Source organism: Macaca nemestrina, chromosome 4, assembly GCF_043159975.1.
Source record: "Macaca nemestrina isolate mMacNem1 chromosome 4, mMacNem.hap1, whole genome shotgun sequence".
Classification (NCBI taxonomy): domain Eukaryota; kingdom Metazoa; phylum Chordata; class Mammalia; order Primates; family Cercopithecidae; genus Macaca; species Macaca nemestrina.
Window position 1 is genome coordinate 37,931,711 of NC_092128.1, and position 19,073 is coordinate 37,950,783.

General features: G+C 35.0%; 1 protein-coding gene across 6 annotated transcripts in view; it reads right to left on the bottom strand.

Annotated features, from left to right (window-relative positions):
* The window catches only part of LOC105475315 (cadherin like and PC-esterase domain containing 1), a 311,154-nt gene that overhangs the window by 142,142 nt on the left and 149,939 nt on the right, over positions 1-19,073 (bottom strand). For 5 of the 6 annotated variants that reach the window (XM_011730510.3, XM_011730493.3, XM_011730468.2 and 2 more), the window contains 2 exons: positions 16,966-17,155; positions 15,833-16,001 (listed from right to left, as the gene is read on the bottom strand). In XM_011730510.3, coding sequence (XP_011728812.2) covers positions 15,833-16,001; positions 16,966-17,155 — 359 coding nt within the window. The remainder of the gene's footprint in view (positions 1-15,832; positions 16,002-16,965; positions 17,156-19,073) is intronic. The other variant, XM_011730473.3, reaches the window with a different exon arrangement.

Here is a 19,073-nt window from a genome sequence, read left to right on the forward strand (position 1 = left end):
CCTCCTCTACTGGTATCTTCCGCATTAACAGCGTTGGCTCCTCAAACCTTTTCCCCACACGTAATTGTTGCAGGGCTCCCTGGTGTACTCGACCCCTTTCTTATGACTGCCCCCGTCACTATATTAATGATAGCATATATTAAGTGGACTTTTAAAGGCTTACCTAAAACCTAACCTCATTTGTAAATTTACTTCTATACACCCACCAGAAATTAATGGCAAGTTCCAAACAATAACCTACAAATTAACTCTTGGAGCCAAAACTGTATGTAAAGCACATATAGTTGACCCTTGAACAACAGGAAGTAAGAAGAGGAGTGGTGGTTACTGGTGCCAATTCTCCAGGCAGTCAAAAATCCAAGTATAACTTTCGAATCTCCAGAAACATGATTACTAATAACCTACTTTTGACTTGATCAATAGTATTCAAGTAAAATCAAGTATTGACTTGAAGCCTTACTAATAACATAAACAATTGATTAACACATATTCAACTGACAATACATATCAAGCAATTCAACTTTTTCTGTTATATCATGACTTTTCTCTGCCTCTTGGGAGCACTTCCAGCATCATTAGTGGTGGCACTTTGTATGGGTGCCCTGGTGTTATTCAAGTTTACAGTATTGCACTAAATACAATAAAAATATGCAAGAGCCATGAGAGATCACATTTTTTATTTTTTTATTTAGATAAAATATGCATATACAATTTACTGTCTTTATTATTCTTAGGCATACAGTTCAGTGGTAATAAGTATAGTTATATTCTTTTTTCTTTCCATCCTCCTCCTTCTCCCTATTGTTTCTGGCTTCTGGTAACCATCACTCTACTCTCAATCTTCATGTGATGTATTTTTTTTTAGCTCACACATATGAACGTGAACATGCAACATTTGCCTTTCTGTGCCTGGCTTATTTCACTTAATATAATGGCCTCCAGTTCCATTCATGCTGCTGCAAATTACACGATTTCATTCTTTTTTATGGCTGAGTAATATTCCATTGTGTATAATACCATGTTTTCTTTATCTAATCATCTGTGACAGACACTTAGGTTGATTCCATATCTTGGCCATTGTGAATAGCACTGCAATAAACAGGGGAGTGCAAGTATCTCTTATATGTATTGACTTTCTTTCTTTTGGATATATACTCAACAATGGGGTTGATGGATCATCTGGTGGTTCTATTTTTACTTTTTTTTTTTTTTTTTTTTTGAGACGGAGTCTTGCTCTGTCACCCAGGCTGGAGTGCAGTGGCCGGATCTCAGCTCACTGCAAGCTCCTCCTCTCGGGTTCACGCCATTCTCCTGCCTCAGCCTCCCGAGTAGCTGGGACTACAGGCACCCGCCACTTCGCCCGGCTAGTTTTTTGTATTTTTTAGTAGAGACGGGGTTTCACCGTGTTAGCCAGGATGGTCTCGATCTCCTGACCTCGTGATCCGCCCGTCTCGGCCTCCCAAAGTGCTGGGATTACAGGCTTGAGCCACCGCGCCCGGCTATTTTTACTTTTTTGAGGAATGTCCATACCATTCTCCATAGTGACTGTTCTAATTTACATTCCCACCAACAGTGTGCTAGAGTTCCCCTTTCTCCGCATTCTTGCCAGCATCTGTTTTTGTCTTTTTGATAAAAGCCATTTTAATTGGAGTAAGATAATATGCCATTGTGATTTTGATTTGCATTTCTCTGATGGTTAGTATGTTGCACATTTTTTCACATCCTTGTTGGCCATTTGTATGTCTTCTTTTGAGAAATGTCTTTTCTGATCTTTTACTCATTGTAAAATCAGATTTTTTTTTTTTTGCTATTGAGTTGTTCGAGTTCCTTATATATTTTAGCTATTGAATCCTTGTCATATGGACACTTTGCAAGGAGTTTCTCCCATTTTGTAGGTTATTTCTTCACTTCATTGATTGTTTCCTTTGCTGTGCAGAAGCTTTTTAGCTTGATGCAATCCTGATTGTCTAATTTTGCTTTGGTTGTCTGGGGTTTTAAGGTCTTATACAAAAAATCATTGCTCAGATCAATTTTCTGGAGCACTTTTCCAATTTTTTCTTCTGCTAGTTTTGTAGTTTCAGATTTCAGATTTAAGCCTTTAATGCATTTTGATTTTTGTGTATGAGAAATAGGGGTCTAGTTTTATTCGTCTGCAGAGAGTTATCCAGTTTTCCCAGCACCATTTATTGAAAAGACTGTCCTTTCCCCATTATATGTTCGTGGCATCTTAAGTGAAAGTGAATTGGCTGTAAATGCATGGATTATAGTTGGGTTTTCTATTCTGATCCATTGGTCTACACGTATGTTTTTACACCAGTATTATGATGTGTTTGTTACTATAGCTTTGCAGTTAATTTTGAAGTCATGTAGTCTGATGTCTCCAGTTTTGTTCCTTTTACCAAGTATTGCTTTGGCTATTCAGAATCCTTTTTGGTTTCATATAAATTTTAGGATTGTTTTTCTATTTCTGTGAAGAATGTTGTTGGTATTTTAATTGGGATTACATTGAATCTGTAAATTGTTTTGGGAAATATTGTCATTTTAACAATATTAATTCTTCCAATCCATGAGCATGGAATATCTTTCCATTTTTTTGTGACCTCCTTTATCAGAGTTTTATAGTTTTCCTCGTACAGATCTTTCATTTCTTTAGATTGATTCCTAGTTATTTTACATTTTTTTGTAGCTATTATAAATGGGGTTGCCTTCTTGATTTCCTTTTCAGGTTGTTTGCTGCTGGCATATACAAATGCCATTGATTTTTTTATGTTGATTTTGTACCCTGCAACTTAACTGAACTTCTTTATCAACATAAGTTTTTGATAGAGTATTTAGGATTTTCCAGGTATAAGATCATGTCGTCTGTGAACACAAATCAATAAACATGATACATTATATTAACATAATCAAGAATGAAAGCCATATTATTTCAATGCTGAAAAAGCATTTGATAAAATTCAACATCTCTAGGCTGGGCGTGGTGGCTCATGCCTGTAATCCCAGCACTTTGGGAGGCCAAGGCGGGAGGATCACGAGGTCAGGAGATCAAGACCATCCTGGCCAACATGCTGAAAACCCGTCTCTACTAAAAATACAAAAATTAGCTGGGCATGGTGGTGCGTGCCTGTAATCCTAGCTACTGAGGAGGCTGACTCAGGAGAATCTCTTGAACCAGGGAATTGGAGGTTGTAGTGAGCCAAGATTGCACCACTGTTCTCCAGCCTGGTGACAGAGCAAGACTCTGTCTCAAAAAATAAATAAATAAATAAATAAATAAATAAATAAATAAATAATTCAACATCTTTTTATGATAAAAATCCTTATCAACATGTATATAGAATGAATATACCTAAAAATAATCAAGGCCATATACGACAAGCCCACAGCTAACATTGTACTGAACAGAAAATTTAAAGACCTTTTCTCTAAGGACTAGAACAAGACAAGGATGCCCACTTTTACCACTTTCATTTAATGTAATTCTGGAAGTCCTGGTCTCAGCAATTAGGCAAGAGAAAGAAATAAAGGGCATCCAAGTTAGAAAGAAAGAGAGATCACTTTTTACTGTGATGCACAATTTACTGGAGAGTTAAACTCCTCATATGGAGATGATTAGTGTCAGTTGACATCTTACATGGATACTTGCAACACTTGAGCTCACTGCAATAACCCGCTACAAAATTATTACAGTAGCACAGTACATACTACAGTTCGTTCTATGCAGTTTTGATTTAATACTTCATCTTCACATTTGTTTATATTTCTCTGGACTGGAAATGGCACCATGTATGGTCTATAAGGGTTTGGTACATTTTGATACATTTTAACTTTGTATAACAGATTTGTGTATATATTATGGTAGTAAGTGATAAAATAGACTAGGATCTACACGTTTTATGTATTAATGACATACCTAACTTTTTCTTACTTTTTGATGATTCTAGGCCAGACGGATTGTGAGTTTTTTGAGATTGTCTCAAAATCTTCAAAAATGTTTTCAATATATTTATTTTTAAAAATTCGCTTGTAAGTACATCCGTGTAATGGAATCCTGTGTTATGCAATGGTCAACTGTACTTACTTTAACAATCTTGTTTTGGTATATCATAGAGTGGCTTATAGCTTGTAATTAGCAGTGCTCTGGAACCAGGATGTCTGGGTTCAAAAATGGTTTTTGCTACTTACAAGCTATGGGACCTTGGCAAGTTCTTTGTGCCTCCATTTCTCCATCTATGAAATGGGAATTATTAAAGTATCTACCTTTTAAGTGTTTGATTTAGTTTTGAGAGTTGAGTTAGTAAGTGGAAAACAATTAGAATAGAACCTAGCACACGGTAAGTGCTAAATAATTATCAGATGCAATGCATCTCAATCTTCTCAGGAGGGACAATTCTCTAATATGTGAAGATGTATTAGCATTTGAGAAATATCTAAAAGTCATTTGGAATAAAATCTGGTTTCAAAAAAGTGAGGAAGAGTTTAGCAGTTTTTGTTGAAATCATGTAAGCTAAGACTCATTTTCTCATTTAGTTTATTATAATATATGAACAAGTTTATAGTCTTTTAGAATAATAGTATTTTTTAGAGATTATAGATACAAAATAATTAAATTACATTATGGTTATGCCTCATTCCTGATAAAACATAGGTAATATCTGTATCCTTTGCTACTAATTTATTAAAACAGCACAGAGAACATTGATCCCTTCATCCTTATCCTTAATGGAATCTACCAAATGAAATCTGTGAAAGATGTTTCTGGTTTCAACAAAGAAATATTTTCTCTCTTATTGTTAAATAATTCTTTAATTCCCAGTCTCTCAGCTGAGACTGCTATTAAAATTAAATTCACCATTAATCATGCAACTGTCAAAATTAAAATACATGTTTAAGGCAAAATTTACACTCAATTCTGAAATGTTTGTAATCACATTCATTACAAAAATGTACTGTGTAATTTAGCACAGGTGATTCATGCTGCAAAGTCCTTCATATTTTTGCATCTTATTAAATCTAAACTTAAATATAAGAAATTTGAAAATCTCTAATACATTTTACTAGACTTCAATGGAAAAATAAAATTTGATATTTTAAACTTTCCTCTTATGCCAATCTGAAGACATATTTATTTATCTCTTTTAAAATATATATTTTGCAAACATGGATACTGGACTCTTTATGTGCCCGGGCACTGTTCCAAGATCTTCACAATATTAACTCAATTTTTCCTTAAAAACTCCCTTAGAGCATCAGTATCATTACTATCCATGTATGACAGATGAGAAATTGTCCAAAGTCTCTGACAAGTAAGGGTTGAGCTGTGACACAAATCTAGACAATATAAATAGTATTTTGATCAAAGTATTTAAGAGGGATTATTTCACTCAAAGAAAATGTCTCCCTCCCTGTTATTTCTTAAACCTTTGAAACCTGGGTCTCTTAACTTTATCAAGAATTTAATTTTAACATAATTTGTCAGGTCAAGAAGCCCACATGCAACATTTATTTTCCAAACCATTAGGTCTGGAAAGATCATCTTCAAGCATGTGGAGGGGTGGGGAGCTGGGGGATGTGGAGGAGGTAAAAACCCAGCAAACACAGTGAACGTCTGTACCACATTGCTAAAGAATGAGGTCCTGAGAGCTGGAGGGCACTGGGTAGGGGCCTGCTCTGCTTTGAAGAATGAAGTCATGCTCAATGTTTTAAACTCATCAGTCCTGCCTATAAAAGGGTGTGGGTGAAAAAGAAAAAAAAGACAAATTAGCATCATTTTCAAAAGAAGTTAAATATGTCAGGTGGTAAAGTGTCCTAATTCTGTCTTCAGGGAACATATATCAAACCAGCCTGTAGTTAGTTCTGCAATCAGTGAAACCATCTGCAAGGAATACTCCATCCCCCATTCTTGTTCCTACAACACGTGCCTATTGAAGGAAATGTCACAGTTAGTCAAATGCATGTGGAAATTTTCTCAGCATTACCTAATAGAAACATTGGGCTGACCTTTCTTTGAACAAAAAACAATTTGTTATAGCCTGCTGAAAGAAAGCACACCAATGGCTTTAACTAATGAGGACAATATAAATAGTCCAAATGATATACTGTTCAGTTTCTCTGGGTTTTCAGGAGCACCATTGCCTACATCTCATAACCACTTTGTGAGTCTGTAAGAAGAAAGCGAGGGCTAGTAGCCCTTTATGGATATTTATTTCTAAGGCAAATATTAGATTCGGTGGCAATTTGCTTTGAGAAATATAACAATTGCTGATTCAGATGGTGCTAATACAGATCATTGAAAAAGCACACGATTCCCAAATGTTATATTGTTAAATAGACACCAATTTCCTTATCATTAAAACTACAAATGAAACAATGTGTATAAATGGTGCAGTTGCTGGAACAAAGCAGGTCCTCAATAAACTGAATTATAATCATGTATATTTTATGCCAGAAATGAAACTATCCTTATTATGTGTGTCACTGCTAGTAATATTCTGCTTCAGATTGTGAGTTACTAGGATAGGAATTTTTACCTGAGACTTTTCATACCTTTGACATTGTATACAGCATTGAGCATATATATGTACATTATTTCTTGAGATGAAGAGTCAGAAGTTTCATCAGATATTCTAAGGGGCACATTGCCTCCTCCAAAATGTTAAGAACCACTGGCCCATTTGAAATGAATGAACCATTTGAAATGAAAGAACCACTGGCCCAAATGAAAAGATTTCATTTGCTTCATAAAGCAAATGAATCATTTGCTTTAACTTATACTATATAGAACCAAACTTGGTTGTTTGATAAAGCCAAAAATATCTTTAAAAAAATAATAAATTGGTCAGGCACTGTGGCTCATGCCTGTAATCCCAGCACTTTGGGAGGCCGAAGTGGGAAGATCACAAGGTCAGGAGTTTGAGACCAGCCTGGCCAACATGGTGAACCCCCGTTTCTACTACAATTACAAACATTAGCCAGGTGTGGTGGCAGGGGCCTGTCATCCCAGCTACTTGAGAGGCTGAAGCAGGAGAATCGCTTGACCCCAGGAGGTGGAGGTTGCAGTGGGCCAAGACTGTGCCATTGCACTCCAGCCTGGGTGACAGAGTGAAACTCCATCTCAAATAATAATAATAATAATAATAATAATAATAATAATAATAATGTTTTAGACTTGGTTTGGCTGTGGGAAAAGGACTTATAAAAATGCCCAACCTGAGGCTGCAGAGAAAAGGAAATACTTATCCTGTTGGTGGGAGTGTAAATTAGCTCAGCCACTGTGGAAGACAGTTTGGAGATTTCTTAAAGACGTTAAAACGAAATTACCAGTTGACCCAACAATACCATTTTTAGGCATATATCCAAAAGAAAAATCATTCTACCAAAGACACATGCAGTTGTATGTTCATCGCAGTGCTATTCACAATAGCAAAGACATGGAATCAACCTAGATTCCAATCTACAGTGAAATGGATAAAGAATATGTGGTACATATACACCATGTGGAATACTACACAGCCATAAAAAAGAATGAAATCATGTCCTTTGCAGCAACACGGGTGTAGCTAGAGGCTATCATCCTAAGGGAATTGATGCAGGAACAAAAAACCAAATACCACATATTCTCACTTATAAGTGGGAGCTAAACACTGGGCACACATGGACATGAAGATGGCAATGATAGACAATACTAGATGGAGGAGAAAGGGAGGGAGGTAAGGGTTGAAAAACTACCTCTTTGGTACTATGCTCACTACCTGGGTGGTGGGTTCAATTGTACCCCAAACCTCAGTATCACACAACATACTCATGTAAGAAACCTGCACAGGTACCCCCTGAATCTAATATAAAAGCTGAAATTATGAAAACAAAATGCCTAACCTTGTACCTAAGATTTCTTCTCTCACCACCATCCTCACTATGCTGGTATATACCTTTGCTTGAGTTAGTTTGGCTTGTAAAATGGGGAAGGAAGTGTAGAAAGAGAGATAAAAGATAAAATTTTGGAGCAATTAAAAGCCCATAAAGACATGGGCATCAGGGACTGGCATTATCAAAAAGAGGTTCCCTCTACTTGTCTTTTAGCCACAACCTCTTTCAAAGTTTCAAATGTCACATTGGAAATCCAGCTACTCAAGCAGAATATTTTAGGAAAAAAAACTCTCAGGGTTCCTTTCTATTTCTATGTCCAGTTCAGAAATCAGAAGACAAATTCTTAGAATGTCAAAACATAAACTTGAAGCAACAATGATGGAATATTGAAGAAGGCGGTACTTAGAGAAACTTCTCTGGATGCTGTCAGAAGCTAGGAAGACCCAATTCTCCTGCACATTGTATTGGCCCTGCTGTGCTGCTAGGTAGCAAAAGTTTGTTTCTTTTAGCAGAGGGAGCAGATGTGAGTTGGAGAAACATGCAAAACAAATGTGCTGAGCAAAAGTTTTTATTTAAATGATAATCTATCAATCATAAGTGGCATGACCTCATGAGGTGACTGTTTAACATGACTCTTTTTCATCAACACAAAAGGTAATTTATATAAGTGCTGAAACAGATCATGATTGAAAGAATATGCCACTCTGATCTTTGCTTGCTTTATAAGAAAACTGAATGTTAAACAAAACCTCCCAAGCCTTGGATGTACGCAAATGCTTCCTGGCCACTGGGGAGGTCTATGCACTCAGAATGTCTCTGTGCACCTGCTGCTCATGAAAATAACATTTTGCTTCCCTAGGTGCTTTGTGGGCTGTTGGTAAATGATAGTAAAGGATGGCTCACTGCTAAAGGATGGCTCAGTCCATGGACAAATAATCTGAAATACCTGCAAATGTTATGCATTTAAATCAAGGGCACTTAACAAGACTTGAAAGGATGCCAACAGCCCAGGTCATTTGATATTGAAGTAGGTGCCACTGCTAAAGATCTCTTAGAGTGAAATGGAAGAATAGAACCAACTTCTCTATTAGGCACAGCAGCCACAGTTCATACAGCAGGTGAAATTTTTAGGGGCCCCCAAATTTTTATTTTCTTTAAAAGCAGAAAAAAAAGACTTTTCAGTCAGAGAAGATAGTCTACATCTGTAATATAAATATATTTGTCTTTATATCAACACTATTGTAAAATGTAATATTTATTTATTTATTTATCGGAACAAAGGGTCTACAAAGGCAAAAGTGACTAGGACCCACAAATGTCAGGAATACAATCTATGGAGCAGCCCAGTTCACTCAATCTCATTTCTAACTCCCAACCAGTTCTTACCTCTGTTCCCCAATTCCCAACAAGTTCTTCCTGTCTGGCATCTTCCATACTATCTGCTCCTATTTCTTTAGTTGCTCTCTTTCTTTCTTCCTAGATCTGAAGTCAGCAAGACCCATATTCAAACTCCACCTTTACTAATGATCTATCTCATAGAAAGGGTTGACAAGATTTCTAACCTTTCTAAAGCCTTAGTTTCTCCATATGTTAAAAAATAAGAGGAGGATTAAAAATCACCTATATTCAAGGTTGGGGTAAACATTAAATAAGGCAAGAAGGTAAAGTGCCTAACATAATACCTGGCACATAACAAAAGTTCTAGAAATGCTGCATTGCTGCTACACTTATTACCTTGGCTGCTGCGGTTGCTGCTATTGTATTCCCCTGTAGCACATAGCATATTTCTCAGAACAAAGTGTATAGCAGGTACTTAATAAGCCTTACTAGTTGAGAGCATTTCACTATAGCACATATTGTATTGTTAAAAAATTAAATCATATTCCTGTGGTAAGCTGAAGTAGGCAAGGTAACTAATAACCATTAAAATCGGTATTTAATTGTCAGTACAACTTTGGAAACTCATAGGTTTTTATTAAATGATTATTGATAAATGCACTCCCTATTCTCTTATTATGGATATTTGCTATTAGATACCTATCACTTCAGCTATTTTATAATAGCCTCTATGGTGTTGGAAGGGTACAAAAAATAAATGAGTTCTAAAACATTTCAAAATATCATAACTGAAGTCATTCACACATCATTTAATATCTCAGAAACTAGATGGCTAATTGATTTTTTAAAAATAAGTCATGAAACACCAGTTTCAAATGTGTAGCTAAATGCTAGATAATTTTTTAAATATGATTTTCTCCTTTCTTGGTATGATCTGTTTTTAAATGAAAGCTGTTTCAAACAGATCTGTGAAAAGTAGTCTCCAGGCTTCTCCTGTATATAACCTTTCTGTAGCTTTTATTTATGACTCTATTCTGGTGCAACATTTTGAGGGCAAAATGAATATGACACCATAGATCATCTGTACAAATCAACTTGTGTGAATATTATATTGTTCTCCACGTCAAAAGTTTTTGATTTGGAAAGGGATATTAAAAGAAATGTTCCCCTATGTGTATAGAAATTTTCTTATAACATAAGTATAGTTTATTAATTCCTAAACATGACATATTCTAGCCGCAATAAGTTTATTAATTTCTAAATCTGTCTTCCTAACAGCAAAACATTATACTGTTTATGGGTAAATCAAAATGAAATAACAGACTTTATATTATATGATGTTTTATGTTTTATTAACAATCTTTTCTGTAATTGAATGCACGTTTCTGATTGTAATAATTACATTGGACAGAAAAGAAGGCAGATTGACGAACAGAATAAAGAGCTGTCAGAATAGTATCACTGTGTGCAGAAATGATTTAAAATACAAAGATGAAAGATAAGAATGATTCTCCAACATACAACATTGAAGGATTACTCACAAATTATTCACACTCCTAGTAAACATAGAGGACAGCAGAAAACCAGAAACCCACTTGTCTAAACCAGTGATTCTCAATCACGGTTGACTTTGCCCCTCAAGAGACATTTGGCAATGTCTGAAGACATTTTTGGCTGACACGTCTTGGGGAGAGGAGTTGCTACAGGAATCTAGCGGATAGAGGCCAAGAGTGCTGCCAAACATCCCACAATAAAGAGAATAACTTTTCTGGAACAAAGAAATATCCAGCTTCAAATGTCAATAGTGTTGCGATTGAGAAACTCTACTCCCAATCTGGTTATATGTTATGTAAATTAACTCTTTCTCCTTCACTGGTAATAACTAAACTAAGAGCTAATTAAACTAAGATCTGTCTCTGGGACACTCATATACAAATTCTAATTAGCATAAGAATAATTAAAATATAGACATTAAATAAACTCAAATAGTTCATTATGGCTAAGTAGGTACTTAACAATGTTTGATAAAATGTCTATTAATAAATTAATCAAATTATCTTACTAGTTATCAAAATGTTGTTGAAATTGATTTTTTAATTGACTGGTATGCTTTATCTTTGCTTACTCTGCCATGTTAGTCTTTTGGCAAAACGGTAACATGCAGAGTCGATGCTCTGAAGGTAAGAATAGGGAAAGGAGAAATTAGGAGGCTTGATTAATCTTAAATTGGTTTCTTCTTCTTTGGTTATTTGGAAGTGGATAGTCTTTTAAGTGTGTTGTAGCTTATATGTCCCCAAAATTCATGTGTTGAAATTTAATCCCCATTGTGATGGCATTAAGATTTTTAGGATGTGATTAAATCATGAGAGTTCCACTCTCATAAATGGATTAGTGCCTTATAAAAATGCTGAAGGGAACTACTTTAGACCCTTTTGCTGCCCTTTGCATCTTTCCCCATTTGAGGACATAGAATTTTCCCTTTTTGCTCATTTCCCCCTTCCACCATGTGAGGATGCATCACGAAGAACCTCACTAGACACCAAAGGCCAGTGCTTTGATTTTGGACTTCCCAGACGCCACGACTAAAGGAAATAAATTTCTGTTCTTTATAAGCTACCTAGTCTCAAGTATTTTGTTAGAGCAACACAAATAGATTAACAGAATGTTTATTTAAAATTTAATAATGGGGTTCTCATTAGGCCAAAATCTAATTTGAAATGTAGGGAGAAATTATAATTTTCCCTTTGATCTATAAATAAAATTTAATAAAAGTTTAGTTCATTTTCCTTTAGATTTGCCTGAATAGGCTTTGGGGATTCAAATGGAACAGCTTATCATTTAAACTGCAATAGTTTGACTCTAGATTTCAACCCTACAAATATTGTGAGGACACTGTGGTTGTTGACAGAAAACAAAACAAAACAAAACAAAAAAAGGACAGCTTGGAGAACTAAAAATTTGTAAGTCTCATGATGTATATCTGCTTAGCTATTAATTTGAAACCTAACGACACTAATGAGATGACATATAAAAGAGAAATAATAGAAAAGTCTATGGGTTAGAATTTTAAGTGGAATCTATGGTGAGAACATTTTACCCCTGCTGTTGACTTCCCCCAGCTCATGAAGCCACTTGTGCCTAGTAAAGTATCTAAAGCAGTCCACATTATTTATGCCACATTTTTCTGTTCACTCATTTGACACTTTCTAAAAAGTACTAGTGCTTATCAGATAGTTTTCCATGTTATAAAATATAGTACTTACTGTGGGACCACACATAAACTTTAAATTAAGACCTTGTGGAAATGATTCTTATAAATTACCAACATACTTTTCTGCAATCATTTGTAGGATTCATCCCACAAGACTTTTCTAATATTTTTCTTGATAATATACTAACATTTTTCTGACATAATCTATTCTTTTTTTTTGTATTATTATACTTTAAGTTCTAGGGTACAGGTAACGGCATGATAATTAACTCATTTCTGATCAATACAACATTGGAGAAACATGTCATGGAAGAAAGGAATATATAACTTTCCCACCAATCTTTTTTCTTAATTTATTGAGGTATAATTTATATGCAGTATACAAAATTTTATATATATACACACAAATACACATGCATATTTTATATATTATATAATTTTAAACAGTAGATTGCAAAAATCTTAAGTGCACAATTAAATTTTTATCTACATAACACCTAGTTATATATGTAACCACCACCCAGATTAAAATATAGGACATTTGCCCAAAAAGTTCTCTCATGCTTAGTGGTACCCATACCTTCTAGGTAACTGCTATTCTGACTTCTATAAACATAGATTAGTTTTGCTTACTCTTGAACTTCATATAAGTGAAATACAGTATTTCTTTATATATCTGGCTTCTTTTAAATTTTTTTAATTGTTGTGGATACCTAATAGTTGTACATATTTATGGAATACGTGTGATATTTTGATACAAGTATACAATGTGTAATGATCAAATCAGAGTAATTGGGATATCTATCACCTCAAGTATTTGTCATTTCTTTGTGTTAGGAACATTCCAATTCCACTCTTTTAGTTGTTGTGAAATATACCATGAATTACTGCTAACTACAGTTGCCCTGTTATACTATTGAACATTAGACCTTATTCCTTCTATTTGTGTTTTTTTGTGCCCATTAACATCTGCTCTTCATCCCGCCCTCTCCACTGCCCTACTCAGCCTATGGTTAAGCAGCATTCTATTCTTTATCTCCATGATATCCACTTGTCTTTAGCTCCCACATATGACTGAGAACATGCGATATTTGTCTTTTTGTTCCTGACTTATTTCACTTAATATAATATTCTCCAGTTTTATCCATGCAGTTACAAATGATAGGATTTCATTTTTTATGGCTGAGTAATACACCATTGTATATACGTACCACATTTTCTTTATCCATTCATCCATTGATGGACACTTAAGTTGACTCCATATCCTGGCTATTGTGAATAATGCTGCAACAAACACGGGAATGCAGTTTTCTCTTCAATATACTGATTTCCCTTATTTTGGAAATATACTCAGCAGTGGGATTGCTGGATTATACAGTAGTTGTATTTTTAGTTTTTTGAGAAACCTCGATACTGTTCTCCATAGTAGCTGTACTAATTTATTTTCCCCCCAACAGAGTACAAGGGTTCCCTTTTCTCCACATCCTTGCTAGCATTCATTATTGATGTCTGGCTTGTTTTTCTGAATGCAAGGTTTTGAAGATTCTTTCATATTTGTGTGTATCCGTACTTCATTTATTTTTAATGTCCCAATAGTATAATATTGGATTTTTTTCCTTTCTTACTGAATTATTTTCAGCTTTTAGCTACCATGAATAAAACCAATATGAATATTTTGTGTATGTGTGTCTTTTCATGGGCACATGACTTCCTTTATCTTAGGTGTATAGCTAGAAGGACTGCTGAGTCATTTATATATATTTAGCTTTGGTGGATACTGCCAAAGTTCTCCAAAGTGGTCAAACATTTCACACTTCTCCCAGCAATGTATGAAAAAAAAAATGCTCCACCAAAAAGGGTAAGAATATTTAGTTTAGAAATAATTATACACACATAAACATACACAAATATACAAAAGCATACCTCCCTCTAAGTTTTTGTTTATTTTTAAAAACATTTTTGGTGTGGCTATATTATTTGTCCTTCAATTCAGAAGCAGGTTGAGACAGCAATCCAAATAAAGCAAATTGAAAGGTCAAAACCTGAGAGGAACATATTTTAAAGTCTTCTCCATAGTGTAGACCAGTGTGTCCTCAAATCTGTCCCACAAAAAAATATTAATAGCTATTCCATTAAAACCATATCAGATAAGTTTGGAAATGAAGCACACTATATATTTTCCATACTATAAATGAATCACTATTTAAATTAGTATATTAGAGGTTCAGAGAAGTCCTATAGTAAAGACATCTACTTAACTTTGTTTAGCTTATTGTTTCACCAACCAGTGGGTTTATTTGACCATGGAACTCTATTCTACTCTTTGTTAAGTATGCTTATTAATATCTTGGAGAATAACATCTTTGTCTTTCTTTGAATGAATCTTCAGACCAATGTGAAACTCCATTTGATTTAGTGGTAAGTCCTAAATTAGTGATCACTTTTCTTTAAAAAATAAAAGCTATACCAACCCCTGAGATTTTTAAAGCTCTTGGAAACAGGTAAGACAGTGGCGGGGTGATTACTGTGTCTGACTGTTACATTGATAAAAACAACATGGTAACCATACTATCTGTCAAGGCCCAGTCAGCAATACCCCTCTTTTACTAACCATCTATTCTTCAAAGCTCCTAGGAACATTTAATTTGACATGATATATTTGCAAGTGTACTTTCTGAGTGAATTAGCAGATATGTGATAAAAATACCAATTACTACTTCCCTGGAATCACCTGTAGCAAGGCGTATATGACATGAGGAAACATACAAAGTTATACATAGGATCCTTAAAAGAGCAAAAATAGGGAGAAACCATAGAACAAAGGTGTTAGGGTAACATTCACCCTTCTCCAAAATGAACAAGGTTACAAAATGGTATGTGCTGGTTACAAAATGGTATGTGCTGCTCACAAGAGAAACTACAGCCGTGCGAAATGATTACTGTATGAGAAGTGAATGTGAAATACAACTATCCCAAGCAAATTTAGTTTCATTTATCCCGTATTCCATCTGTAAAATAGTTTCATAAATTTTCCTCTTAGTCTTTGAAGTAAATTCTACTAAATCTAGCTTAAAATTTCAAAAGTAGACCCAGGGACAAATCCAAGAAAAATAGCCCAATTCAAAAGGAAAATGTGAAACCGATTTCACAACTAAGTGTGAGTCCTCAGACATGTATTTTGAACATTAACCACAATAAGTCCACGGAACACAATGAGCACAGGCAGTAGCCATCACACTAAAATTACTCACAACGAGGTGCCTTAGATACCTGGCTGGGATTCTCACTCTTTTGAAATGAGACCAGTTTCAATTTCAAAGCATACAATTTCTTGTAATAATTTTCATTTGGCATTTTTCACCCGGGTTAACAGATCGTTTCCAATTCAACTCAAGTGCAAATGTAAACTTCACTTACCTGCACAAAACCACATGCTGTGAAGGCCTCAAACAAGGGCAGACTTGGGCGGTCTTCTCTATAGATGGTGAGTTTGTACGTGATCAGGGTCTCACCATGTGCTGGAGATTCATCCACCACAAATATTGAGATTTTGTTCATTCCTAAGCCCAGAGGGTAGCTGGCAAACCTGGAGAGAAAGAGGGAGAGAGAAAGAGAGAGAATATGAATAGGGGAAATTTATTCAGCCCAAACTGATTCATATATCAATATTTACTAAATGCCTATTTGAATAAATAACAGGAAAGGTCTATACAATTTCATAAGAAACCTAAAATATGAAAATAAATAAATATCTCTTTCACGGTACTTTACTATGCCAAGAGTGTTCTTTCAGGACAACTTATATCTTCCATAAATTAAAGCAAAGGAAACTAATATTTATTAGCCACCTGCCAGGGTCACACATTATCTCATTTAATACAACTAGGATTGTTCCCATTTTAAATATAGAGACCATGACCTAGAACTAGTAAACACATCATTCAAAGTCACATAGAAAAGTCAGGGTTTGGAACCCGGGTTGTCCTGACTTCAATCCTTTCTACTAGACTTGGCTCTCAAGGGTTCCAAGTACATTTCTTCCCCTACAGCATGGAACCATGAGTATCTTCTTTGCTATGGACACAGCACAGAATAAGGTTCTATCTTCTGTTTAAAATTATGAACAAAAGAGTTGCTGACTTTTAAAAGAATCAACAGGAAAAAAAAGCCAGTGAGGTTGGGAAAGTTCGTGGTACTGTGTCCACAAATTGTGCACCAATTGGTTTAAGCAATCAATTTTTGAATATTCAAAAACTTGACATATTCAGCAATGTTAAAACATGAAGACAACAATAAGTGAGATTTTTTCCTTAATGGATCTTCTCTATATTTCATATAACAAGATCCTTTCTTGTTAAAATATTGTTACAAAGATGAGCTGCAAAGGTTGCCAATCTTTTTTAAAAAACATGAGAAGGCGAAAGTTCACACCCTGGCAATCTTTCCACTGATCTTACGAATCAGCTTTTCTGAACCACTTTCAAAGTTTACATCAAATGTCTGCTTCCCAGTAGGGTGTCTCAACACAGCCCCAGTCAACATCCTCATACCTTGGCCCTGCCTGCTCGTACAGGTGCACCTTGCACTGACACTTAGGAGTCTCCACTCCAATTGTCACTGTTACCACATCAAATGGGACTTCAGAGTAATAATCTTTGATCTTTGGATTAAAGTCGGGATTTAGTTCCAAACGCGGATGTGTGAAGATCTGCTTGATATGACATGGTGTGTTTTTATCTGCTAAAAAAACAAAAACAATGACAAAGACAACTGTGAAGTGGGTAAATATCTTTAAATAATAGATGATTAGGTTTTTCTTTTTCTGTTTCCTTTGAACAATTTCAATGATCCCTGCTGACTTTCCAATCAGTACCCTGATCATACATGATTTGTGGCTGCAGCTGGCTTTTCAATTCATCAGATTTTGTAGAATTTGCCTCATATAACAGCTGTTGACTTTAGTTGGTGTTATATAGATGGCATTTTCTGCTCAGTCCTTGAAATTTTAAAGGCACAGAAGGTGGGAAAATGTCTCTCCTGTGGATTGATAACATTTTGTGATATTTACTGCATATATCAAGCAACTGTGTAAGTGGGAGTGATGGCTCTGTGGGATGGTGGCAGAAGGGGACCAGCAAGGAATGAGGAAAATTTCTTAATGTGGAGTGTCATTGAAATGCCATTTGATTGATATAGTATCTTATAGGCAGCATGAGGCAAAGACTGCAAGCTCCAGTATTATACAAAACAGACACAAAAACAAGGGCATCCTGAAACTGCTCCTTCTCAGGCCACCTTACTTGGGAAAGTACCATAAAGTGTAAGAAGGAAATACTATACTCTGCTCCATCCTGTCACAGAACCTAGAATATTACTACATACCATTGATTCTGAGTCATTAAAAAAATCTTTCTCTTTGTTAGCCCAATTGTTTACAGCTTTATTTCAGTGACAAAAAGAAGAAAAATAGCTTTATAGGCACATACACCAGCTACTGTTACATTATATTCAATGTTAATGTTTAGAATAAACAAATTACCCAAAAGCTTAACAAAATGTTTTTCAAAGAAATATCAAGGAGTATTTCATTCTTTCAATACTTTCCAATTGTCAACAAAATATCAACAAAGATAAACATAGAAAATTCTACAAAAATCAGTGAAATGAAAGTGTCTTGGTGTTTCCTTACATAAAATGTTCAGTGACATTTAACATGGCAACAAAAAAGATAACACAGAATTTGCTACAGGAAGCTATAAAACTGAACTTAGAGAAAGGAGATTATTTTATTAACTGTTGTGTTTATTAACTGTAGCCTCTGTTTTTACATAGCTATAATATTGATTTTCCTAAAATCAAATCTGACAATTTGTCTTCCATTCTTTAGTGGTTTCTCATAATTTCCAGAGTCAACTCCAAGCTCCCAACAAGGCAAACAAGGCATTTCACAAGCCCTTCCCTGTCTTGCTCTCCAGCTGCATTGCCCATTATGCCCAGACTTTGTCTTCAACAAGACCAAAATTTTTATTTTTCTTTGATGGACATGGAGGTGCACCACCAAATCCATGATGATGGGTGCCACTAACCCACATGGATGCTTCATTCTAGTTCTGGGGACTAGGTCTCTGTTTAGCTCCCATTATGGACTAAAACAATTAAAGGAAAAATAAAAAAAAAACCCTACATATTTCTGACCTATAAGCTATAGTTTTCTCAGGCTATGGAAGAAAAACAAATTCACGTATAAATTACTAACAATAATAATACAATATACTATAATTTTATTTCATAAAAAGTCTTAGTAAAAAATAACCAGTAATGTTGGTTGAATAACTCATTGAATTGGGTAAACTGTCTGCTTCATTAATTTTACTTGTTATTTGACCTAATGATCAACCAAATATAGTATCTGGCTGATAGATGTAGGTGGTCTGCATCTATAATTTCAACGGTGCTAATAGCCTTTGACATTTTCTTATAATAAAAAAGAATGAAGGCAGAAATTGTTTTTATTAGAAGTCATTCTGTAAAGGACCACAGTTTTTAATTCAAATTCAACCACTTATCAATAATACATTCTTTTTTCATCAAAGTTTTCTCTCCAGTATTTTCTCTGTTAAAGACCCTGAGATAAGCACAATAAAAATGGGATATTATT